At 41.9% G+C, this 27,879-nt stretch overlaps 1 protein-coding gene across 1 annotated transcript in view; it reads right to left on the bottom strand.

Moving 5' to 3' along the window:
* The window catches only part of LOC126260569 (glutamate receptor 1-like), a 1,252,588-nt gene that overhangs the window by 59,585 nt on the left and 1,165,124 nt on the right, over positions 1 to 27,879 (bottom strand). The window contains exons 13-15 of the mRNA XM_049957904.1: positions 15,641 to 15,953; positions 15,487 to 15,610; positions 9,935 to 10,133 (exon numbers count right to left, since the gene is read on the bottom strand). Of these exons, the coding sequence (XP_049813861.1) occupies positions 9,935 to 10,133; positions 15,487 to 15,610; positions 15,641 to 15,953 (636 nt within the window). The remainder of the gene's footprint in view (positions 1 to 9,934; positions 10,134 to 15,486; positions 15,611 to 15,640; positions 15,954 to 27,879) is intronic.

Below are 27,879 nucleotides of genomic sequence, written 5' to 3' on the forward strand. Positions count from 1 at the left end.
TTTTTCAGTGTGCATACATTGTACGCTGGTGCCACTGAACACAGTCCTTGAGCGTGCTGCACTTTTTCCCGGCAGTGGTTACTGACTGGCACAAGAAAGTTTATAATCATTTAAAAATACCGACTAATTATTTTCGAATATTCTGCTATAGTCTGCTAATCGTAAGAACAACCCGGATGTAAACGTTACTATGCGTATTCTTCCGCGTTTGCTATTACCTCATTGTATTTTATTTCCCGCGAGCTTCGGCTGTGTATAATGGGGTACAACAGTAACCTACACGTTTTCTTGTCCGCCCTAGAGTTCACAGCTTATCCGCACTGCGCCTTTTTTTAAGCGCACGCATCACAATTTTCACAGAAACACCGGTAAGCTCCTATGTTATTGCTGCTAGTTCGTTTAGTGGTTGCGATGGATATCTTTCCGATAACTTCTCAAAAACCTTGAGATCTGCTAGTTTCCCATCGTTTTTTAACTGTGTTCCTCTTCTGCGTTTCACAAGAGAACACGACGCAGTTTCAGCCATTTTCACCGAACAAAGGACACAAAACGAGTGAGAATCACCACAATAGTGTTCCGCGTGATAGCTGAGAAGAGGTTGTGGGGGGCGCCTTCCAGTCAATTTCTTCAGTACCCTCACTGGGGAAGGTTCTTTGCACTCTCCTACCCTCCGGATGCTTCTGCAGAATTACCTCAATAATTAAACGCTCTTCTATAGTCAAATCGCCACTTACAAACCGTGGAATGGTGAGCAGTGCACAGTCACACTCAAAGGTTGATTTTCCTCAGCACATTCCATTTACTTTCAAGTGTACAACACAGGATGTAAACATTAAAAAAAAAAAAAAAAAACAGAATTGAATTGAGTCCCCACCTTACGTATACAAGTCAGCTACCACATCCACAACTGTGTACATTTAGTGATATTTTTAAAATGATACTATACGATGCTTTTCATTTTTTAAAATGTAAGGTGGGAACTTAAGCGTTTTGGCATATCACGTTTAAGGGAGAAACTTAGAGAGTATTTAAAAACCAATCCGACATCTCGGTGAGAACTAGCCGTAACGTTGGGCACGGGATTTTTCAGAGAAAGCGACTGTACACTGTGATCTGAAATAAAATAAGAAGTTCTTGGCTTAAGCATTTAGCATACTGATCAGCAAAACCATTAGGTCTTAACGTTTCATTAGCGGTGGTATAAAACAAACTAACTAATAAATAATTACCGTCTACTTCCAATGGGGTGACAACATCCGTGAATGCGTGCTGCGACCAGTGGCCAATCGCCGCGCATATTTGTTTGCATCAGGCTCGCTCTTACGATGAACGGAGAATAGTTCACGTACCTCTATATCCAGATTCGTACTCTGACAGTCACTGCAGAATGCATGGAAGACGGTACATATTATTTAACCACATATCGAAGTTTTTTTCCTTTCGATTTGAATGTGAACTGCGGAAAAAGTGCTGTCTTGAACGCCCTTGTGCGTGCTGTAATTAACGTAGCCTTCGCAGTCCCTAAGGGAGTGATGCGTAGGGGGATGGATAATATTCGTGGAGTCGTCATTTAATACTGTGCATTTGTACTTTATAAGTAGGTTTTCTCAGGATAGCTATCTTAAAGCCTCTGCCAGTTCAGAATCTGCGGCATATCTGTGACACTCTCCCATGGGTCAAAGAAAGCTATGATTTTTTGTGTTGTCCTACTTTGCATATGTTCAATATACGTTGATAGTCCATCTTGGTATGGGTAGCACACATATCTGTAATATTCTAGGGTGCGTCACCCGGATGTCTTGTAAGCATTCTCGTTTTCGCACTGATTACATTTTTCTAGTCTCCTGCCAATTAAATGAAATCTGCTGCCAGGTTTACCTAAGACTGAACGTTTGTGATGATTTCACTTCATATCCTCACAAATTATTAGAAATAAATATTTTTAAGAACTGACGTATTTCAAATGTGACTCATTGACAATGCAGTGAGAAACATTTTTGCGTTGCTTCGAATGCCCATTTAGAGTGCAATATTTCATACACACTTTTTAACATTTGTTTGTATCATGCACCCCATATAACTCCTTTGCATGACGCAATCCGAAAATTAAAGATTTTTTGACAGGCTAACTACGATTAAACATAGTTACCGCTTTAATTGCCTCTTATATACAGAATTACGATTAACAGAAGTTATCGCATTAATTGCCTTTTATATATAGGACACGTGTCATTGATAGCGTAGACCGAAGATGATATCCAAAGTGGAATACATTTGTAAGCTAAGATTTTTAAAGGGTACAATTTGATAATTTGATAAAAGAAGACAAAATTAATGGCTCTAAAGTAAAACAGCCCGTGCAGACGAAAGGTATGACGTGGATTAAGAGTACGACGAGGACACAGAGGAAAAGTAGCAAAATTTGGTGATACATGTAGAATATGAACAGATGACTGACGATCCCAATACTTGCTTGCGGAAGTGACCCGTGGGTTATAAATAAATGCCAAGAATGTTACGTACAAGCAAGGGACATGAGATTTACAACAGCAGTAAACTGATACGCAAGAGCTGGCATCTTCATCATTGTACAGTTGCAGTTTCCAACGTACTGTTAATGAGTCTCTTGCACTTTCTTCTGTACATGTATAATCTGTCACGGAGAAAATCATCCATTGTCCTTCTTCTGGAAGCGAGTTCTTTCTCAAGCGTGTCAAACGAACGGGTTCTTCGCTTTCCTATTGGGCGTTTTCCTTTCATCTCTTTCCAGATTTTTGAGGCTATTCTTATAGTCTCCATTGTTATTACATGGCCGTATTAACGACGTCTAGGTGATGTGGAAGAGCTGACAGATTTCGAGTTTTAGAAGTTAGGTAAGAACTGAATGCAGGGTGTTTATAAATTAGGTATACGGAAGTAACCTTTTATTATGATAAAAGGTAAGTAACTTACAGAAATCTTTGACACAGCACTGAATGCAATATATCTTCAAGTCTATTTACAAATGTCCATTGTGACTGCGTTTAGTAACACGACAAATGTCCCATTTGATATCAGTTTCCAGCCAAGTCCTGTGAAGCAAGACTTAATGCATGGTGACAACTCCTTGTGTTATCCACTGTAGCAGCCCGTCGACGTTTCTCGGAAGCTAAGGGAGAAATCTCTATCTTCGATGTAACCCCATACACAGAAGTCCATTGGGGTTAGATCAGGTCATAGTGGTAACCAGGGTATTGTACCACCACGTCCAGTCCAAATCGGCACATTCCTACGGAGATATGCGACAAGTTGATGATATTAACGTAGGGATGCGCAGTCGTGCAGGAAAATGAATTCTGGCCAATTTCCTGCTGTAAGTGAGGCATTAGGTAATGTTCAAGCATTTCCAGTTACAATAGGCCTGTTACAGCTAACTCGGTAAAAAAGAATGGATTTAAATTTTCTTACCGCTTACAGCGCCAAAAACATTTACCTTAGGCGAGTCCCATACTTGTTGGATTACGTGACGTGTTTTCTGCTCATCCCATATTCAAACGTTAGGGGCCTATGTCGATTCACTTTACCACAGATATGGAAGTAGGCTCTGTCACTGATCACAATTTTATTAAGAAAATCACCTTCAGTCTGCAGTTTTAAAGGTTTCTACAAAGAACTCAGCTCTTAGTTCTTTTTTTTTTAGTTTCTCTTAAAATTTGCAACATTCCCAGTTCGCAGTGTTTGAAAAAAACTCTTTTTCGTAATACCTTCAACATTGTAGCATCAGGCATATTCAACTCCAAGGTATTACCTCTCGCAGAATTACCCGGACTTCCAATCTAAGACTGCCGAACTGTTGCGTCAGAGACTGGTGGCTGGTCCTGTCCTGTACCAGTTAATAACCACTTGCCTCTGAGGTGGTGGTTCGCGACATTTAGTCCTGAATTGTCTGTGAACTGTAGGAGCGGATTTGGATTCGAGAAACCATAAACAACTCTACGCACACTTTGCGTCGTTATACAACTCAGTTGTGACTGTTTGACATAACTCATTTGCGCATGCTACCTGGCGTGAACGTCCCGAACTTACAGTATAATGCAGGAATAGAAGTTGAACAGGTACGGCATTCAGTGCTGTATAAAATATATGTCAGTTATTTACCATTTTCACAGTGAAAGGCGACTTTTGCATAACTAATTTATAAACACCATATATATTTAAAATCCTGAATAAAACATCTGTTTTAAAATGTATGTATGAGTACCTGTTTATCATCGCTACTGGGAAACACTTCTCTCCTACTGAGCAAGTGCTCATATCTCTTAAGGCAGTCATTTCACAGCCAATGTTCACTAGACATCTTTTTCTTGTTTTAGTCCGCACTACCACATCTGGAAGTTTGTCGGTAGAGTTCTAGTTCACGCAGTATATGCGAAAAGGCACAAGGCCAAGCATGGAAATTTCCCGCTTTGCTGTACAGGGTCTCTTTAATTAAACTTTTGCTACTTGAGCTAATGTAGACGGAAAAGTATTTACCGTATGGGTACCCAACTTTATGCGAATGAGTCCAGATTTGCTTTATCGGTAGTGTCAGCGTCGTGACTTGTGGAGATTGAAAAAAAAAAACGATGTTAAAACCAATACTGGTATTTTAGTTCTGAATATCCGGTATTCTGCGGTATTTGTTTAGTCTGGGTAGCAAAAAGGGCATTTTTTACTAAATGTATCAATTAGCCACAGCAGAAGAGCTAAAACTTTTGTTTTTTAAAGAAACCGTTGTTAAAAATCGAGTAATTTTTATTCGTAAAATTTCTGTTGCTTTGAAATATTTACATCTACATTCATACTCCGCAAGCCACCCAACGGTGTGTGGCGGAGGGCACTTTACGTGCCACTGTCATTACCTCCCTTTCCTGTTCCAGTCGCGTATGGTTCGCGGGAAGAACGACTGTCTGAAAGCCTCCGTGCGCGCTCTAATCTCTCTAATCTTACATTCGTGATCTCCTCGGGAGGTATAAGTAGGGGGAAGCAATATACTCGATACCTCATCCAGAAACGCACCCTCTCGAAACCTGGCGAGCAAGCTACACCGCGATGCAGAGCGCCTCTCTTGCAGAGTCTGCCACTTGAGTTTATTAAACATCTCCGTAACGCTATCACGGTTACCAAATAACCCTGTGACGAAACGCGCCGCTCTTCTTTGGATCTTCTCTATCTCCTCCGTCAACCCGATCTGGTACGGATCCCACACTGATGAGCAATACTCAAATATAGGTCGAACGAGTGTTTTGTAAGCCACCTCCTTTGTTGCTGGACTACATTTTCTAAGCACTCTCCCAATGAATCTCAACCTGGTACCCGCCTTACCAACATTTAATTTTATATGATCATTCCACTTTAAATCGTTCCGCACGCATACTCCCAGATATTTTACAGAAGTAACTGCTACCAGTGTTTGTTCCGCTATCATATAATCATACAATAAAGGATCCTTCTTTCTATGTATTCGCAATACATTACATTTGTCTATGTTAAGGGACAGTTGCCACTCCCTGCACCAAGTGCCTATCCGCTGCAGATCTTCCTGCATTTCGCTACAATTTTCTAATGCTGCAACTTCTCTGTATACTACACCATCATCCGCGAAAAGCCGCATGGAACTTCCGACACTATCTACTAGGTCATTTATATATTTCAATATAATAGAAAATGGGAAAACCGACCAGTGCTACTACAATAACAATGCCGACAGCAACGAACAACAAACACATGACGTAAGAATTGGTACAGAGTTGATGAAACAATATTGTACCAGTTACCATGTGGCGTGGCCTATTAGATGGTAAGCTTGTGCACGCAGTATGCGAGACTTGCCCATCTGATGTATTTGGTAGTATCTCACTGTCATCGTCGGACATCAGTTGTAATACAGAATGACACCGTCCATAGTCTGAAAGTATTCTATAAACTGTGGTATTAACGATGTACAACACTCCAGTTGCTTTAAAAGACTAAAAATGGGAGGAGCCACAACAAACTTACTACATCAAATGGGAAAAAAGTTTATAACAACAACTCATTCATAACAACAGAAAGTAGCTGACAAGTTGCCTGTGTTTAAATAATATGCCTTTATCTGTTAGCAGCCCTTGAAAACATGCAGTTTAACACGAATAACAAAGTTCTTCAACCTCAGTTTTTACCCTTTAGCACTGACTATCCGTAATGCCCAAATAATAGTATGATCCTCGATTACATGATTTTTGACCGGAATTAGAATCAATAAGAGAATACTGGTCATTTCCTATAGTATGTAGCCACTAATTGCTTTTCGTGAAAAGCCTCGAACGGTGGACGAACTAAGCTTCTTTTATGTTTTATTCGCCTATTTAATTTAATATTTTGATTTTTTTTTATCTTGAAACTCAGGGAGTTTAATGTTTTCAAGTTTGTTTGATTTCTGCGTTTGTCACAGGAAGTAACAATAAAAAACCGAAATTCGGTATTTCGGAAAGTGGTCATTTTTAGCTGTTTCAACATTCAAGTTAAACTGGCGTGGAAAAAAATCGATATAACCTAAAACCGGTTATTTTAGCGATAACCGTCATTCCTAATGACTTGCCATTAGGCGCCGGTACTGGTATCGTGACAAAAGGTTGAAACAGAAGAGTCCGTGTGCACTGCAGCTGCACACATTCAGAGTCGGTCTGCACACGTAGAGAAGGGATTTACTAGTAAAGCAGTGTTATCAAAACAGCAGCAATAGTGCTACTGCACTTCGAGAATATCGAAGCATTAAAGGAATACGGAGATGTCTTCTCTTCCGCACCGCTGTTGATTCGGAAGCTCGAATTAATAGACAATTTGGGAGTTGCTTGTGGGAGAGACCGACGGTCAATTACGCTACAAATTGTTGAAGAAACTATTGTTCCCATGGCTCAAACGCTGGGGCAATTTGCTATCTTGAAGCAGTGCACCATTTCTGCCACGGCAACACTCGATGATCCGTCATTCGAAATGTGTTGGGATTAACTGTGAAACGGTATTCAATAATGGTTCAAGTGGCTCTGAGCACTATGGGACTCAACTGCTGTGGTCATCAGTCCCCTTGAACTTAGAACTACTTACACCTAACTAACCTAAGGACATCACACACAGCCATGCCCGAGGCAGGATTCGAACCTGCGACCGTAGCAGTCGCACGGTTCCGGACTGCGCGCCTAGAACCGCGAGACCACTGCGGCCGGCTGAAACGGTATTTCTAGCTCGCTTTCAGGCTGTCGAGGATGCAGATCGTAGTCACAATGAGCAACGTTTGCTAGCTGCAATGTAAACGGAATTAACAAATCCTACACTCTCATGCGGGAATTAACATGTGTTTCTATCAGTAGTTTGTTCGTTATCTCTCTTCCGAATGTCCTCACAAATGTTTGCACGACGTTTCATTATCCCACGATCACTCATGTTTCATGGAGATCCTAGCAGGTAGCGAAAGTTTAATTATAACCACCCTGCATAACGGAGAGATGAGAGGCAGCTGTCCTGACACCAGAAGTAGCACCAAAGAAGACAAGTCGCAGAGGTTCTGTTAAGTTGGTTATTTGCTAATAAGTTCTTAAGAACTACAACTGGCCATTAAAATTGCTACACCCCGAAGATGACGTGCTACACACGCGAAATTTAACCGACAGGAAGACGATGCGGTGATATGCAAATGATTAGCTTTTCAGAGCATTCACACAAGGTTGGCGCCGTTGGGGACACATACAACGTGCTGACATGAGGAAAGTTTCCAACCGATTTCTCACACACAAACAGCAGTTGACCGGCGTTGCCTGGTGAAACGTTGTTGTGATGCCTCGTGTAAGGAGGAAAAATGCGTACCATCACGTTTCCGACTTCGATAAACATCGGAATGTAGCCTATCGCGATTGCGCTTTATCGTATCGCGACATTGCTGCTCACGTTGGTCGAGATCCAATGACTGTTAGCAGAATATGGAATCTGTGGGTTCAGAATGGTAATATGGAACGCCGTGCTGGATTCCAAACGCCTCGTATCACTAGCAGTCGAGATGACAAACATCTTATCCGCATGTCTGTAACGGATCGTGCAGCCACGTCTCGATCCCTCAGTCAACAGATGGGGACGTTTGCAAGACGACAACCATCTGCACCAACAGTTCGACGACTTTTGCAGCAGTATGGACTATCAGCTCGAAGACCATGGCTACGGTTACCCTTCACGCTCCATCACAGACAGGAGCGCCTGCGATGGTGTACTCAACGACGAACCTGAGTGTGCGAATGGCAAAACGTCATTTCTTCGGATGAAGCCAGGTTCTGTTTACAGCATCATGATGGTCGCATCCGTGTTTGGCGACATCGCGGTGAACGCACATTGGAAAAGTGTATTCGTCATCGTCGTACTGGCGTATCACCCGGCATGATGGTATGGGGTGCCATTCATTACATGTTTCGGTCACCACTTGTTCGCATTGACGGCACTTTGAACAGTGTACGATACATTCCAGATGTGTTACGACCAGTGGGTCTACCCTTCATTCGATCCCTGCGAAAACCTACATTTCAGCAGGATAATGCACGACCACATGTTGTAGATCCTGTACAGGCCTTTCTGGATACTGAAAATGTTCGACTGCTGCCCTGATCAGCACGTTCTCCAGATCTTTCACCAATTGAAGACGTCTGGTCAATGGTGGACGAGCAACTGGCTCGTCACAAAACGCCAGTCACTACTCTTGATGAATTGCGGTATCGTGTTGAAGCTGCATTGGCAGCTGTACCTGTACACGCCATCCAAGCTCTGTTTGACTCAATGCCCAGCCGTATCAAGGCCGTTATTACGGCCAGAGGTGGTTGTTCTGGGTACTGGTTTCTCATGATCTATGCATCCAAATTGCGTGAAAATGTAATCACATGTCAGTTCTAGTATAATATATCTGTCCAATGAATACCAGTTTATCATATGCATTTCTCCTTGGTGTAGCAATTTTAATGGCCAGTAGTGTAATAATTTTTTGCTCAATGTGCTAAGGAACTGTTCAGTTTTAAAATCGTTTTACGTCTGTTCTGTTTTAACCGGTTCCTGAATCGGCAGATATTAACTGGCTTAACTATTGTAAATATTTAATATTTCTCTTATTAATTAAATAAGTACTTAAAGAACGCTAAATATTTTGTCTACTTTAATTTATCGACGAAGTGGAAGATGTTAATGGGCTACACGATTGTCGTATTCAAAGTTGTTCTTTGTATTGCTAAATAATTGATTGATTTTATGGCCATTAAGAACCATATGTGAATTGACTAAATAATTGTTCAGATCTGCTTTTTCCATTTAAAAAGTAATTATGGTAAAACACTACTTGCCTTTTCTGAATGTGGAGACAGTTTGGAAAATCAGATCTATTCGTAAAATCAAAGCGGTTAAAATTAATTGCAGAATTTTCCAGCTCAGTCAGGTCGGACCACTAAGGAAAAGTCCCAGAAACGTTTTGAGATTGGAGGCGTTCGATCTCAACCATATTCGTGGGTTATAATTAAACAGGATACGCTCAGACATCCCACAGTATTGTGACAAATGTGTATCACTGTCGTGATGAATGCTTATCCACTTCAGTGTAAAGTGTACGTTGCTACCAATGACTACGATAATGGATCTCTAGTATAGCATCCCTACAGAGATTAGTTATCTTGTAAAGCACCAAGGAAGATGGGTCACCACAAAGGTTTAACACATTCTCTTACTTCATGTGACGTCATGGAAACGATTAGGAGATAACACATTAGAATTATGTATAAAACATCGAGGTGGTACTTTGCCCCTTCACCTCTATTGTTCATTGAGGAACAAGACGTTCAATGAAAATGTCTGACACCATCAGTATTCGAACTAAACATGGTGTAGCGTTGAATATTTGTATGGACGTGCTTACCCTGAAAAAGTCCCAGGTGGATCCGTGGTAGAGCGTGCCGTACTCGACCTCCGTCTGCGAGGCCAGGTCCTCAGGGCTGTTGATGGGCGCCACCATGCGCTCCACCGTGAGGAAGGCGGCCAGGTTGGCCGTGTAGGACGACAGAAGGATCAGCGTGAAGAACCACCACACGCTGCCCACGATGCGCCCGGAGACAGACCTGTACATCATACGTGTCTGGTAAAAAAGGAAGACTAGGTTTAACGTTCCGTCGACAACGAGATCATTAGAGACGGAGCACAAGCTCGGATTGTGTCAAGGTTAGGAAAGGAAATCGAGCGTGCCCCTTCAAATAAACCATCCCGGCATCTGCCAGGAGCGATTTAGGAATATCACGTGAAACCTCAATCTGGATGGCCAGATGCGGGATTGAACAGTCGTCCATCCGAATTCGAGCCAGTGTGCTAACTACTGCGCTACCTCACTCGGTCATGTGTGTCTGGTCTTACAGTCTGTGAACACAGAAGAACTTTCCGGAAATAAACACGCAAACTGACTGAAGTAACAAGAATGGCCTCTTGAATGGACCTGTTGATGTGATTCCAGCCTGACTAATAACTCAGTGTGTGTCTCCGGTTATTAAAATTGTTGTCTATGTAATTTATACGTGTCGAAGAATGGGTAGTGAGACTTTACTCACAAGTTCATACGTTAAATAAGAAGTGTATCTGGCAGACGTCTGACATTGAATCCAACACTGAGGTCAGCTTTCATACGATTCAACCACCAAAGGTTGCTCAAGAATATATTACAACATTCATCTGTTTCCCGTTCATTCTCGTAAGGTGATTTCTCTGGGAGCTGTGTTCGTTCCTTAATAATAACAGAGATAGTGACAGTAGTAATAGTAAATGTAACTTTGATAGTGGTGATGGTGGTGGTGATGATGTCTTAGCTGAAACACCGTGCAGCATGTTTCACACTAGCGATGACTAACAAGCAGTACATCTGTCGATATCACGAGTGACCAGATGCGAATAATTTACTACGTGAAACACACACTGTTTCATTAAAACGTCCATTACAAACGGTCCGTAGATAAGTGAATGGGCATACAACAGCGTTCAATTAGCTCAGCAGTGTTCCCGTTAGGAAACATCCCTCTTTACCTCCTGACGAATCTGGGACTTGAATAAGTGGCGTTGTAGGCATGCCTATGAAGTATCATGGTAATGTCATGCAACATATTATTACGCGGATGTAACATTGTTTTGGTCTCTTAACCACCGAGCCTCTGGTCAGTTTTCTATGACCCTACAAAGTAGAAATACCTTCCGCCAACCAAAACGCGACGATTCTACATTGCTTGAAATAGAGTTACTAGATGATCAATGTTTTACCGTATTAGTGCTACTGAATTCTAAACCGAAAGACACAATGAGGCAATTATTATTAGTACACTTTCGTAATTAGTGTTTGCTATTGGTAATATTGGTACCGAAATGCTCCGTGGGACACATCATTGTAGCCTAGGAATCAGAGCTTTAATGTAAATATTGCCGTTCCTTTTAAAACACGTGTCAACGATTTTCACATGGGAAAGGAAAAGTAAATTTAAAAAAATCCTTTTCTCCTCCTCTCTCTCTGTCTATCCAGTTCTTCTTTCCACTCTGTCTCTCTCTCCTTCTCAGTTCACCTCCTACTCCTACCTCTCTCAATCTATCTCACCCTCCTTCCTCCCACTATCCGTATCTTCCTCCCTCTCTGTCTTTCTCCCTCTATTTACCTGCTCATTTCTCCCCATACGCACTACTACCTGCATAACACACACGTTTTGCAAGTAGGACACTACGTCAGGGGTTATTGATCCCCTTATCCCACATCCCACCCCTACAGCAGCTAAGTCGATCTTATCCCTGCAGGAGCCCAGGACAGATAATTAGTAGAATGTGTACCAAATTTGGTTGAACCACGAAGGAATTATTGGAATGGGATGGAAATCGGTACATGTAATATAGATGTAGAGACAAACAAATGACTACGATTTCAGAATATTGAATGATTTATTCAAGAAAAAGAGTTTCACAAGTTGAGCAAGTAAATAAAGCGTTGGCCCACCTCTGGCCCTTATGGAAGCAGTTATTGGGCTTGGCACTGATTAATAGAGTTGTTGGATGTTCTCCTGAGAGATGTCGTGCCAAAACCTGTCCACTTGGGGCGTTACATCATCAAAATCCCGAGTTCGATCGAGGATACTGCCGATATGCTACAAGCTTTCTCGATTGGAGAGATATCAAGGGAACTTGGTGACCAAGGTAGGGTTTGACAAGTAGTAAGACAAGAAGTAGAAACTCTCGCTGTGCGCGGAATGTCATTATCCTGCTCAAATGTAGCCCGGGTTGGTTTTCAGTTAAGTTCAACAAAACGGGGCGCGGAATATCGTCGACGTGCCGCTATGCTATAAATGAGTCTTGGATAACAACCAAAACGGGTCTTGTTACGAAGTGATAGCTCCTGGTTGACAGCCTTTACGGTGGGAGTCAGTAAGGTTGGTATCACAATGACGTCCTGGGCGTCTGCAGACGTGTCTTTACTGGTCATTTGGCCTCAGCTTCAAGCGGGTGTCATTACTGAAGACAATTCTACGCATATCAATGAGATTCGAGGCGAAGACATGTCTGGAGCTGCCAAAATCACCTGTGGGATACCAACCTGACTGTCATCAGTCATACGGCAAGGGAACCAAGAGTGATCCTCTGGGAAGCAATTTCTTTTCTTAGCAGAATCCCTTAGATTGTCATCCTTTGGCACAGCGGTATGTCGACGAAATTCTACGCCCCGTTTTGTTACCCTTCATGGCAATCCATCTTTTGCTTACATTTCAGCAACATAATGGTCACTCACACACAGCGAAAGATTCTATTAATTGTCTTTGTGCTTGTCACGCCCTACCTTGACGAGCGAGATCGCAGGATTTCTCCCCAGTTGACGACGTTTGAAGTACTGCGGGAGGCCCTCCATCCAGCTCGGGATTTTGACGATCTAACTCGCTAGTCGGACAGAATTGGGCACTATATCTCTCACGAGGACATCCAACACCATGTCAATCAATGCTAAGCCAAATAACTGCTTGCAAAAGGGTCAGAATTAGACCAGCGCGTTATTGACTTGCTCAGTTTGCGAAGCACTTTCTCTTGAAAAATCATCAAACTTTTCAGAAATTGTATTGATTTGTTTGTCTATACATTGAACGTCACATCTACCGATGTCTGACACATTCGGATAATTGCTTCGTCGTGTGCCTTTTTTTGTTAGAGTGTATATTTTTAAGAGTCACAGAATTAACCTGCCATTTATTTTGAGGAGGTGCTGATTTATAGCATGCATAAATTGTTCTAACACCATGGTAGCACACAGCTTATTAATTAATTTAGTGCATTATCAATTTCACTTATAAACCTACCATTTTCAGTGGTGTTGTTACATCTTGATCAGATGTATGACAGCCCATAATAGCAAGCATGAAAATGTTGTTGGCAACGTGTCGCTTACTAGCGGTTATGGGCTGTCAAACATTAGATTACGATGTCACGATTTACCTGAAGATGGTCTGGTTATGATTGAAACTAGTTTTGTAATAGACTGCTTAAAAGATGTGTGGGCAATCGTGATATTTCAGACTGCAGTTTATACAATACTGGCCATTAAAATTGCTACACCACGGAGATGACGTGCTACAGACACGAAATTTAACCGACAGGAAGAAGATGCTGTGATATGCAAATGCTTAGCTTTTTAGAGCATTCACACAAGGCTGGTGCCGGTGGCGACACCTAAAACGTGCTGACATGATAATAGTTTCCAACCGATTTCTCATACACAAACAGCAGTTGACCGGCGTTTCCTGGTGAAACGTTGTTGTTCAAAATGGCTCTGAGCACTATGGGACTCAACTGCTGAGGTCATAAGTCCCCTAGAACTTAGAACTACTTAAACCTAACTAACCTAAGGACATCACACACATCCATGCCCGAGGCAGGATTCGAACCTGCGACCGTAGCGGTCGCGCGGTTCCAGACTGTAGCGCCAGAACCGCTCGGCCACCAGCGGCCGGCGAAACGTTGTTGTGATGCCTCGTGTAAGGAGGAGAAATGTGTACCATCACGTTTCCGACTTTGATAAAGGTCGGATTGAAGCGTATCGTGATTGCGGTTTATCGTATCGCGACATTGCTGCTCGCGTTGGTCTAGATCCAATGACTGTTAGCAGAATATGGAATCGGTGGGTTCAGGAGGGTAATACGGAACGCCGTACTGGATCCCAACGGCCTCGTATCACTAGCAGTCGAGATGACAGGCATCTTATCTCCATGGCTGTAACGGATCGTGCAGCCACGTCTCGATCCCTGAGTCAACGGATGGGGACATTTGCAAGACAACAACCATCTGCACCAATAGTTCGACGACGTTTGCAGCAGCATGTACTATCAGCTCGGAGACCATGGCTGCGGTTACCCTTGACGCTCCATCACAGACAGGAGCGCCTGCGATGGTGTACTCAACGACGAACCTGGGTGTGCGAATGGCAAAGCGTCATTTCTTCGGATGAAGCCAGGTTCTGTTTACAGCATCATGATGGTCGCATCCGTGTTTGGCGACATCGCGGTGAACGCACATTGGAAGCGTGTATTCGTCATCGCCATACTGGCGTATCAAAAAAATTGGTTCAAATGGTTCTGAGCACTATGGGACTCAACTGCTGAGGTCATAAGTCCCCTAGAACTTAGAACTACTTAAACCTAACTAACCTAAGGACAACACAAACATCCATGCCCGAGGCAGGATTCGAACCTGCGACCGTAGCGGTCGCGCGGTTCCAGACTGTAGCGCCAGAACCGCTCGGCCACCAGCGGCCGGCTACTGGCGTATCACCCGGCGTGATGGTATGGGGTGCCATTGGTTACACGTCACGGTCACCTCTTGTTCGCACTGACGGCACTTTGAACACTGCACGTTACATTTCCGATGTCTTACAACCCGTCGCTGTACGCTTCATTCGATCCCTGCGAAACCCTATATTTCTGCCGAATAATGCACGACTGCATGTTGCAGGTCCTTTAGGGGCCTTTCTGGGTGCAGAAAGTGTTCGACTGCTGTCCTGGCCAGAACATTCTCCAGATCTCTCACCAATTGAAAACGTGTGTTCAATGGTGGCCGAGCAACTGGCTCGTCACAATACGCCAGTCACTACTCTTGATGAACTGTGGTTCGTGTTGAAGCTGCATGGGCTGTTGTACCTGCACACGCCATTCGAGCTATGTTTGACTCAATGCCCAGGCGTATCACGGCCGTTTTTACGGCCAGAGGGTTTTGTTCTGGGCACTGATTTCTCAGGATCTATGCACCCAAATTGCGTGAAAATGTAATCACATGTCAGTTCTAGCATAATATGTTTGTCCAATGAATACCCTTTTATCATCTGCGTTTCTTCTAGGTGTATGAATTTTAATGGGCAGTAGTGTATGTATGTATAAGCTAAACGGCTGATACGTAGTTGCTTAGGCGGCGCTGCACCTGGGCGACACGTCGCAGCCTTGGCGCATGAGCGCGCCCAGCGCGAACCAGAGGCTGTTGAGGATGCTGAAGTCGTTGACGAGCGTGCCGCAGCCCGCCGCGCCGGCGCCGCCCCCGTCCGCGTCTCCCACGGCGGCCAGCCCCAGCGCGCCGCACGCCGCCGGCACCGGCACGCTCACCACGGCCAGCCCCGCCGCCTCCTCGGAGCCCGGCTGCAGCAGCCGCCACTCGTACGGCGAGAAGCGCGACACGATGAACAGCACGATACTGACGCCCACGTACGAGAAGATGACGCACACCCAGATCTCCTTGCTGAGCGGGTTCAGGAAGCTGAACACTCCCGGTTTCTGCTTCACCGGCTTCTTGATCATGATGCTGATGCCCAGAGACATGAACGGCTTGCTGAAGTCGATCACGCGCTCCCGTTCCGACGTTATCGTCATCGATGCGATGGCGATGTCCGCCTCCTGGAACACCAAAAGGATTGTCGGGATTGGTTACCACAAACACTACCGAACTTTTCCTGTAGATACACTTAAGTCGCTGCCATGATTACAATCTTCTTCATTTACTGCATATAAATCAGTGTATCTGTGTATGTTCAGGATTTCCTGCCAAACCTCAGTATCGATTTCTAACGTAACTGGAGCAGAAACACTTAGGCTCACAAGCAACAGCACTGTGGGGTTTGTAACTTCTTAGCTCCAATAGGAGCTGAGAAATGGGCAAAAACGTGAGTTGTCCAGCTCCTAGTGTATAGGCTGTTCTTCACGGCAGTCTTATTGTGTAGGAACATGATCAGCTGCCCGATCCACCTGCTTTGCGCAACAGCTCGCGTATCAGGGGCAAGAAACCGTTTTTCCAACAATGAACATGTAAGTTGCCAACAAAGACATTAATGTTGTCTTGGGTAGTGTCCCCTGAATGGAAAGAGGGAGAGGGAGGTACGAGGGGATGGATGGAGAGATAGGGAAAATTAGGGTAGGGTTAGAGACGGGGGGAGGAAGAGAAAGACTCAGAGTGGGCGTGGAGGAGCGAGAAAGTGTGGAAGAGGAGGTAGTGGACACCACAGAGAGGGCATGAAGGAGATTGACAGAGAGATGCCGCACGGGATTAGCCGAGCGGTCTAGGCGCTACAGTTATGGACTGTGCGGCTGGTCCCGGCGGAGGTTCGAGTCCTCCCTCGGGCATGGGTGTGTGTGTCTATCCTTAGGATAATTTAGGTTAAGTAGTGGGTAAACTTAGGGACTGGTGACCTTAGCAGTTAAGTCCCATAAGATTTCACATACATTTGAACATTTTTGAGAGAGAGATGGGCGAGAAATGGGCGAACCCAGAGAGAGAAGGGGAGAAGGAGATGTAAAGACAGAGGGCGAGGGAAAGTTAGTCACAGATAGGGATAGGAGGAGGCAGACAAAAGGGTGAGGAGGTGTAATGCCACTTCCTCGGACGAGAAATGAAAATCAAAAATTAGCTGCAAAATTCCCAAAGATTTCCCCAAAACAAGTTCCAAATTCCATGAAAAATGAATAAGCAAACAAATTTCCAGCTAACACTACTATTTGTATATTAACCAGTAACTGAATCAGGAATCTAAAGTAATTAATTAACATACGAAAGAAAGATAGGATTCCAGTAAAATCTAACTCAAAATTCAAAATCATAGTAAATCGCAAAATCATTATAATTAAAATTAGCAAAGTGGAACCAACGTTCAAAAAGAATACTCCGTGTGAGTACTGTTTGAGATTCATGAGTAATGGCTAAGGATAATTCAATCCATTGTCACTACGTTACGAGAGTTAGCCAAAGCAGGTCATACTTTTGAATGCTCGTATATGTAGGCGCAATTAGATTTTTTTTCAGAATTGATTATTGCGATCTACTATGATGCAGTGAAACGATACTTTGACTTCAAATATTACGTTATTTAGAATTCAGATAGAGGACTTGCATATATTAGACAGAAGTCACTTTTAATTAGGTAACCTGAAGTTAACTCTATTTAGGAAGTGAACACAGATAGACAATTTCATTCGTAATAACTAATGGACTATGGAACCTGGCGAAGCATATAATTTATAATTCCCCCTGGGAAAGCTTCTTCCTCACGGCTCTCTTAGGAAGTGACTAATATTGTGTAATAAACCAGAATATCGTGTCAGTTCACGTACTTATCATTCAAGTTTTACAATATTATTTAGAGAGATAACGTGCTGCGATATTATTTGACTGAAGCGCTCGGCGCTAATATAGAAACTCCTTGGCGTTAGGGATTAACAACACTGTTACGACTGATTATAGATTTGTGACAAGGTCCGTAAAAAAAATAAGGTTGAGCAGTAAGCGTTGTGTCCTGCCATTGGCTGGGGCTGTGACGTCACGAAGGAACCGCCGCAGCCTCTCGAACAGCGCTACAAGACGCAGCCCGCGCATTTAAGCGATGTATTTGTGAAATGTTTCAGTTTCTACAGAAATACTAAAAGGTAAATTGTTATTCTGCTATTACTAGAAAGTTATTGCTACATTCTGTAACTTGTCCAGCTTTTAAACAGACACTGCTGAGTGCTGACTCTAATAAAATCAAGCGTCCACAGATCAAACTATACAAAAATAAGTGCAAAGTACAGTCTGTTTTGCAATTCTCTACGAATTAAACTTTCGAAATGAGCATTCAATTTTCTAACTTTGGCTCTGGGAAAAGTGTTAACTTGTAGACAAGCTCTTAGTAACGCTCATTTATGTCTACAAAAACACTCATTTTCACTCAAGAAATTATGCAATTGCCTTATTTGTAGGAAGCATTTGAATTACCTACCTGAACTGCCACAAACACACACACACACACACACACACACACATTCTTAATTTTCTCACACCTCAAACCTGTGGCTTATATTTTTATCAAGGTGGCTGTATAATGTTTGCCCTAGTTGTTAAAATTCACTTATACGAGGGCCGTTCAGAAAGTAACCTCCGGTTGATTTAAAAAAATACACCAAGTTAAATAAAAATATTTTAATATATACATCTTACAACTACATCTTTGCACTATTTTTCTACATAGTCTCCATAGCGATTGAGGCACTTATCGTATCTCTTCACAAGCTTTGAAATTCCTTCTGCATAAAAATCACCCGCTTGTGCCTGGAGCCAGCCTGTGACCGCATCTTTGAGCTCTTCGTCGTCATCAAACCGCTGTGACCCGAGCCATTTCTTCAAATGCATGAAGAGGTGATAATCACTTGGCGCCAGGTCTGGGCTGTAAGGTGGATGGTTGATAACGTCCCACTTTAAGGGCTCAAGAAGGGCCGTTGTTCTGCGAGCAGAGTGAGGACGGGCGTTATCGTGCAAAAAAACGATACCGGAAGTCAGCATACCATGGCGTTTGTTCTGTATAGCCCGTCGTAACTTTTATTGTTTCACAGTACACGTCTTGATTAATGGTCGTACCACGTTCCATGAATTCAACCAACAACACCCCTTTGGCATCCCAAAACACCGTTGCCATCAGTTTTCTGGCAGAAAAATCTTGCGAGGCTTTTCTTGGTTTGGTAGGCGAATTTGAATGTGCCCACATCTTTGATTGTTCTTTTGTCTCAGGGTTCACGTACTTAATCCAGGTTTCGTCACCGGTCACGATTCTGTTTAACAATGGTTCTCCTTCGTCCTCATAACGTGACAGAAAGTCTAATGCAGAGGCCATTCTTTGAGTTTTGTGGTGGTCGGTAAGAATTTTGGGCACCCATCGTGCACAGAACATACGGTAACCCAATCTTGCTGTCACTATCTCGTACAAGAGAGTCTTAGAAATCTGTGGACAACCAGTAGACAACTCCGACATTGAGAAACGTCGATTTTCACGAACTTTTGCATCAACTGTCTGAACGAGTCCGTCAGTCACCAATGATGGTCTACCACTCCTCTCTTCATCATGAACGTTCTCTCGTCCACTTTTAAATAAACGAACCCATTCACGGACAACTCCTTCACTCATAACTCTTGGTCCGTACACAGCACAAAGCTCACGATGAATAGCTGCTGCAGAATATCCTTCGGCTATAAAAAACCTTATGACAGCACGCACTTCACATTTGGCGGGGTTTTCTATTGCAGCACACATTTCAAACTGCCACAAAAACTAAACTAGCGCAGGTACGACGTTCACTCGACCACGGCTTGATGCCGACTGACCTGTTGAGTGCGTGAACGCACAGATGGCGTCGCTACTCCCCCCACAACCCGCACTGTGACCAATCGGAGGTTACTTTCTGAACCGCCCTCGTATAAAAGGGCATTGAATCAAAAAAAGTGCTTTAAAATACTATTTACAGGAAATAGTGGTAATTTAACTTACCAAGTCCACCGTTCAGCAAAGTTGGTATGTAGTGTGGGATACAATAAGCCAATCCCTGACACTGTCAGTGTTGAGTCTTGCTAGTTGTGAAACAAACACAGTCAGAGGACCTTCACTTCTATCACTAAGTTTATATATTATTTAACTTTTGTAAGTAGGCTGTTTAGGTTTTTTATTGGTAACGCCACCTCTGTATGAAAATCACTGGCTTTGCTGTGTGTAGTCTGTGGCTGCTTTGCATTGTTGTAATACTCGCCATTGTAGTGTTAGGCAGCTGGCTGTGAACAGCGCATAGCGTTGCGCAGTTGGAGGTGAGCCGCCAGCAGTGGTGGATGTGGGGAGAGAGATGGCGGAGTTTTGAAATTTGTCATGAACTGCTATATATATTATGACTATTAAGGTAAATACATTGTTTGTTCTCTATTAAAATCTTTCATTTGCTAACTAAGCCTATCAGTAGTTAGTACCTTCAGTAGTTTGAATCTTTTATTTAGCTGGCAGTAGTGGCGCTCGCTTTATTGCAGTAGTTCGAGTAAACAAGATTTTTGTGAAGTAAGTGATTTGTGAAACGTATAGGTTAATGTTAGTCAGGGCCATTCTTTTGTATGGATTTTTTAAAGTCAGATTGCGTTTCGCTAAAAATATTGTGTTTTAGCTTAAGCACAGTCGTGTATAAATGTTCAAAGGGGAAGTTTCATATGTCGACCCTTAGCCTAGGATACCTCACTGGAATCTTCAGATTTTTTCTTGTAGTTTGTGTAATTAGTGTAGATTTTGTTTATTGCTAGCGCGTAATTGTAGAGAGAATCTCCTTTGTAGTTGCAGTCTTTCATTGTTGTACAGTAAAACAGGTGTGGCATGCATGTAGATTTGCACCAAGTATTTCGCAGCTGCAATTAACTAGATATTATTTTCAGTGTGATGTTAATGTGTTCTCTTATTTTTGCTCTTCAAATTGTGCTTTTCTGTGTTGTCGTGTGAAATATTGTGACAATAATGGCGTATTAAAAACGTAATACTAGGCTCCAAAGTAAACTGAGAAATGACAGTGAAAACGAAAGCAGTGTGTTAGCGCCACCGAGTAATGAATTAACTGATGTTCAAAGTTGTAATTTGGTAATTGTGCATAGGGAAATGGAGCGGGCGGCAAACAATGGCGTAGACAGTGAAACAATTAGTGAAGAGGGAAGCATTATCGATCGATCAGTCGGCAACAGCTCGCCTCAGGAATCGGGAATGAGAGGACACAATTTTGCAAATATTGTAGACTCAGATTTTGGGTCCTCACCGTTTTCTCAAATGAGTCAAGACACATTTTCTGCTTGTCAAAATGTGAATGTTGCCGGTGAAAATGCACTGCAAAAAAGCATAGAGAAACAGATTCCAGACACTAATACATTATTATTGCAATTAATGCAACAAATGGGACATATTCTTCAAAAGTTAGACACATTGGAACAACAGCAAATAATGTTTTCAGCCTTCAGTTGCAAGGTAATTTTACTCGTTTACCTAGGTTTCGATTCCAGTAATGGAATCTTCTTCAGAACCTATAAATTAAACCACATACGGACATATATTACTCACTAAAATGAATTATCTGTCTAATGATTGAATATTAAAGAAATTGTGATACTTACAAAAAATTAAATTATTTTGTGAGCCAAACACTGGCCAAGTCACAGATTAAAAATTAAAACAATAAAGATGCATAATCATAAGATTATGTCAGTCAAAATTAAAACCATTAAGGCGAACGTAGACAGAGCTACGCCGGCCAGAAATCAGGACCACACGTAAGCGGCTCGAAAACTAGGCGTTGTGAGCAGTTACGCGGCGAGGCTCGGCCGCGGCCAAGCGCATGCGCGAGCGCAAGCGCAGGGGCGAGAGACAAACTGTCTCAAAATTACTTAGAGCAAATATACATATCAACAAAATGTGACACAGCCGTCCTACAATTGGACAAACCTATCTATTGGTATGGCAACATTAAACAATTTACCTGAGAAACTACAAAGCCAAAGTATAATTTTTTTTTTTAAATATTATAGTAAGAGTGAGTAGCCCCGCTACAGTAACTAAAAATTAGTGTCAAAACCATGCGTGCTAAGCATAAAATGTCTTTAACATAAAAACGCCTTAGCAACTATGTGTCATTACCAAGCATAAAACGAAATGCAAAGACACACATGTGCAATCGCATTATAATAAAGGGACAAAGCAGATAGTGAAACAGCATCGGCCATTCGAGGCGGACTGTTGGTCAACTCCACTGGAGTAAAGGTTGAAATCCTTCGAAATAACTTCTATTTTTTAATTGCAGCTGATCATTAAGTAAGTTGTCTCTATCAATACTAAGATGTTTAAAAATTTGCAATTCTTCGAGGGTGTCTAGCCTACATCCTTTTACTTCATTATGCAAAAGCTCTGCGTCTTTTAAAGGCTTGGGAGCATGCGCCTTTTGGACCAGATGTTCAGCAAATGTAGATCCCCGAGTTCCATCATCGCTTTTTGTCGGCAGATGCTCTTTACACCTAACAGACAGGGCCCTTCCTGTCTGGCCAATGTAATAAGAAGGACATTCAGCACACGTGATTTTATACACACCTGACAGCGATGATTTATCATTACCTTTATCCAGGGAATGAACCAAGTTCTTTTTGAGGTTGTTGGTGGTAGAGTATGAAACTTTACACCCTAGGTTTTTTAATAAACGACCTACCTTATAGGATATGTTACCTATAAAGGGAACTGATATGTATTTCGTTGCCTGGTGTTGATTGTGAGTATCTGAACTGGAAAGGGTGGTAGTCTTCTTTCGTGTTTTTTTATTAAACAACTGTCTCACTATACTGGGATTATATCCATTATTCTGAGCGATGTTTTCGAGGACTTTTAATTCGTTCTGTAAGTTGACTGGCGAAAGTGGAATGGAAAGAGCTCGATGGATACTCGAGTGAAAAAAGGCCATTTTTTGGGCCTGAGGATGGGTGGAATCAGCTGGGATGATGATGTATAGGTAGCTTTCCGAAAAATTTTAAAATCTATTTTGTTGCCAATAATGGATAGAGTCAGATCGAGATAGTCTAAGGTCCTATCAGCTGTCTGATTTTCTTGCGTGAAACTGATTTTTTCATGTAGGTTATTGAAAGTAGTAAATAACAGTTCAGATACTCACAATCAACACCAGGCAACGAAATACATATCAGTTCCCTTTATAGGTAACATATCCTATAAGGTAGGTCGTTTATTAAAAAACCTAGGGTGTAAAGTTTCATACTCTACCACCAACAACCTCAAAAAGAACTTGGTTCATTCCCTGGATAAAGGTAATGATAAATCATCGCTGTCAGGTGTGTATAAATTCACGTGTGCTGAATGTCCTTCTTATTACATTGGCCAGACAGGAAGGGCCCTGTTTGTTAGGTTTAAAGAGCATCTGCCGACAAAAAGCGGTGATGGAACTCGAGGATCTACATTTGCTTAACATCTGGTCCAAAAGGCGCATGCTCCCAAGCCTTTAAAAGACGCAGAGCTTTTGCATAATGAAGTAAAAGGATGTAGGCTAGACACCCTCGAAGAATTGCAAATTTTTAAACATCTTAGTATTGATAGAGACAACTTAATGATCAGCTGCAATTAAAAAATAGAAGTTATTTCGAAGGATTTCAACCTTTACTCCAGTGGAGTTGACCAACAGTCCGCCTCGAATGGCCGATGCTGTTTCACTATCTGCTTTGTCCCTTTATTATAATGCGATTGCACATGTGTGTCTTTGCATTTCGTTTTATGCTTGGTAATGACACATAGTTGCTAAGGCGTTTTTATGTTAAAGACATTTTATGCTTAGCACGCATGGTTTTGACACTAATTTTTAGTTACTGTAGCGGGGCTACTCACTCTTACTATAATATTTAAAAAAAAATTATACTTTGGCTTTGTAGTTTCTCAGGTAAATTGTTTAATGTTGCCATACCAATAGATAGGTTTGTCCAATTGTAGGACGGCTGTGTCACATTTTGTTGATATGTATATTTGCTCTAAGTAATTTTGAGACAGTTTGTCTCTCGCCCCTGCGCTTGCGCTCGCGCATGCGCTTGGCCGCGGCCGAGCCTCGCCGCGTAACTGCTCACAACGCCTAGTTTTCGAGCCGCTTACGTGTGGTCCTGATTTCTGGCCGGCGTAGCTCTGTCTACGTTCGCCTTAATGGTTTTAATTTTGACTGACATAATCTTATGATTATGCATCTTTATTGTTTTAATTTTTAATCTGTGACTTGGCCAGTGTTTGGCTCACAAAATAATTTAATTTTTTGTAAGTATCACAATTTCTTTAATATTCAATCATTAGACAGATAATTCATTTTAGTGAGTAATATATGTCCGTATGTGGTTTAATTTATAGGTTCTGAAGAAGATTCCATTACTGGAATCGAAACCTAGGTAAACGAGTAAAATTACCTTGCAACTGAAGGCTGAAAACATTGTTTATTTGCTGTACATTTCACAGTTGCTGACACGCTGCAATATGTTAAAGATATATAACAATGGAACAACACCAGAGACAAACACAGCAACAATTAGACACAATGGAACAAAATCTTCAAAAGTTAGACGCAGTGGAACAAAATCTTAAAAAGTTAGACACAATTGAACAAAATCTTCAAAAGTTAGACACCACACTTGAACAAACACGTGAAGATTTAACTACTGAGTTACATAACATTCAATCGAAATGTCAAAAAGTCTGTAATGACGTAAAAACACAAATTTGTGAGCATTTTCAACCTATTTTTTCGCGGCATGAAAATGCATTACAGAATCACGAAGCAGCCATAAAAGAACTGCAAACCATTGTTCATGAAAATCATGAGACCTTGTGGGCTAAAATTGACTCAGTTGCATCTACCGATTCGGTTAAGCAACTTGCAAAAACTCAGGAAAACTTGAAGGACACAATAGATTCGATTTCAACACAAATGGACACTCTGAAACTTGGTTCAGAAAAACACACTGAAGAAATGTGTTCACTATCGGAGAAAGTAGCCGAACTTTCGGATCAGGTCACCAACTTATCTACAAAGGTAGATGATGATCTGAATGACACAAGACCTGTAGCCTTCACTGACACAGAAGAGTATGAACAAATTAGAAAATTCAAACAAAATCAAAATCAAATCGATACACAGTACAAAAGAGAAATCCGGGAAGTACAAGATCAGTTGACGCAGGTAATACAAGAATTACATATTTCAGAGGACACTCGCGCTCCAGTACTGGAAGAGGGACATAGAAATACGGAACAACCACAAAATAATAACACAGGACATTTCGGAAATTATGAAAGAAATTGGCAAGGCGCATTGGATTTTGAGATGGAACCGCCGACACGACGTAACAATGACCGATATGCGACTCGCCGACATGATGACTTTGACTATAAGCTGTTCATTACTACACGTAAATTCAAAACATTTAAGAATTCTGGCAATGACATTCATCCACAAGCATGGCTCCATCAATTCTCTCATTGTTTTCCTCCCAACTGGTCGTTAGAACACAGATTAGAATTTATGTGTGGCTATTTAGAGACTGAACCAGCTGTAAGAATGCGATCGGTCATTCACGATTGCCACAGTGAAGGAGAGTTTTACCATGCCTTCCTCTCAGCATATTGGTCTCAAGCCACACAAGACCGAGTAAAACATAGCATCATAATGATGAAACGTTTCGAACAATCTGAATTTTCCAGTCTTATGAAATATTTTGAAGACATGTTGCACAAGAATCAGTACCTGTCAAACCCATACAGCCCCTCAGAACTCATCCGCATTTGCTCAATCAAATTACCTGAACATATACGGCATATTATTTTAGCAGGACGTTGCAAAGACGACATTGAAGCTTTTCAGGGACTCTTACAAGAACTAGAGATTGACACTGACAATCGCGGAAATCGCGGAACGCGAAAACAGGAACACAACAATTACAGGTCACATCCGTCACAATTCCGCGATGAAAGAAATAATAACTGGACACGACAAGGCTATTCTCACAACACAAATCGTTACCAAAACAGACACCACCCTTATGACAACCGCTGGCAGAATAATAGTTACAGAGAAAGATCGCATTTCCGTAGTAATGAATATGACAGAGATAACCATAGAAACAGACAATAGGGTAACCAGAACTATTATTATCAAGGGAGACAGAATAATTTCAGACGCAACAGTTCAGCGCGCAGTTACGATTCAGGAAGAAATTCTCCACCACATGACCGACAAGAAAGAAACTATGGAATCTACCGACATGACGACAGACGGTATGATCGTAACGACAGACCTGAACTGCATCAGATCTGGCGGGATTTAAACAGGGCAGGGCCCTCTCGGCAAGGCGAATTTGTAGAAGGTAGGTCTCCTAATCCCAATAACGACGCGCGCCAACAAAGAGGCAGACAATGACTCGCACCGCAGGCAGCCACATGCGCCGGCTGGCTCAGGGAAAAATAACATAGACGCTAACCTCGAGAAAAATTTCAGTATTCTTTACATTCAGAAAGTCGCCTTTGAAAACTTCATCACCACATCTTTAAAGGACATTGCTCATGAACAAGATAAAGATCCGATTTGGAAAGACATCAAAAGCAAATGGCATGAAAAGACACACACACAGGTTCGACATTATTATCTGGTTAGAAACAACATACTGTTCAAACGCTGCACGGTTGATGACAAACTATGGCTACTTTGCATTCCTGACGATTTTGTTAATAAGCTCATTTGGTACATTCATGTCAGCTACGCACATTTTGGTCCACGAAAGTGTCATCATATTCTTCGAACGACTTGTTATTTTAACAATATGGAAAAGAGAATTCGAAGAGTCCTATCTATTTGTAAACTTTGTCAAAAGGCGAAACCATCTACTATCTCACATCGTGCTCCATTGTTTCCTATCATTCCTTCTAAATTAAAAGAATTTGCTGCAGTTGATCTATTGGGACCCCTTGTCAGAACATCGAATGGATTTTCGTACGTTCTAGTCGCTGTTGAACTTACTTCCAAATTTGTTTCTTTCACTCCGTTACGTAAAGCCAATGGACGATCTGTATCCAACGCCTTTGTTAAAAATTTCTTACGTGAAGTTGACCACGTTGCTAAAGTCATTTCAGATAACGGACCGCAATTCAGATCTGCTGTTTGGTCACGCATGCTTCGCAACCATAAAATCAAACCTGTTTTTATTTCATTGTACTCACCACATTGTAACCCCTCCGAACGGATTATGAAAGAAATCAATAAGCTTTGCAGACTTTACTGTCACAGAAAGCATCAGCATTGGGACAGATATTTACACTTATTTCAAAACGTGCTGAATGAAATGCCTCATGACTCCACTGCTTTACCACCTACTCTTGTACTGAAGAATGAAAAACCACCGAACAGAATCAGAGAGCTTGTACCTTTCCCGAATACACGTAAACTTCGACACAAAGACATAATTGATTTGCCTATTAAAAATATAAAATCTGCAGCAGACAAAAGGAGAAAACTACACGGTAAAGCAAATGCAAAGAAATTATATATTGGTCAGAAAGTTCTCATTAAAGCTCACTCATTGTCACTTAAGAAGAAACACTTGAGTCACAAATTCTTTCTAGTTTACAATGGACCTTACAGAATCCGACATATACCACATGATAATTGCGTTGAAGTTGAAACTCTGCGTACTAGGAAGAGTAAAGGTTTACACCACATTTCACATGTAAAACCGTTTATTGAAAAATAATCTGCTTTTTAACTTTGTCTTTGCCATATAACTTTTCACTTTACATTACTAGTATGCTTTGTAAGACTTAAGAAACTGTTAACATGCAACAATGTTTGAAGTTAAATATCCAGTCAAGAACCAAGAGAACTTATTTAAACAGAAATTACGAATGCGTTGTTATTGTGAACAGACGACACAGTGTTATTGTGTGTGTGTGCATTCTTCCTTGTTTGTTGCACGATTACGTAACGAGTATAAGGC

This window comes from Schistocerca nitens, chromosome 5 (genome assembly GCF_023898315.1).
Source record: "Schistocerca nitens isolate TAMUIC-IGC-003100 chromosome 5, iqSchNite1.1, whole genome shotgun sequence".
NCBI lineage: Eukaryota > Metazoa > Arthropoda > Insecta > Orthoptera > Acrididae > Schistocerca > Schistocerca nitens.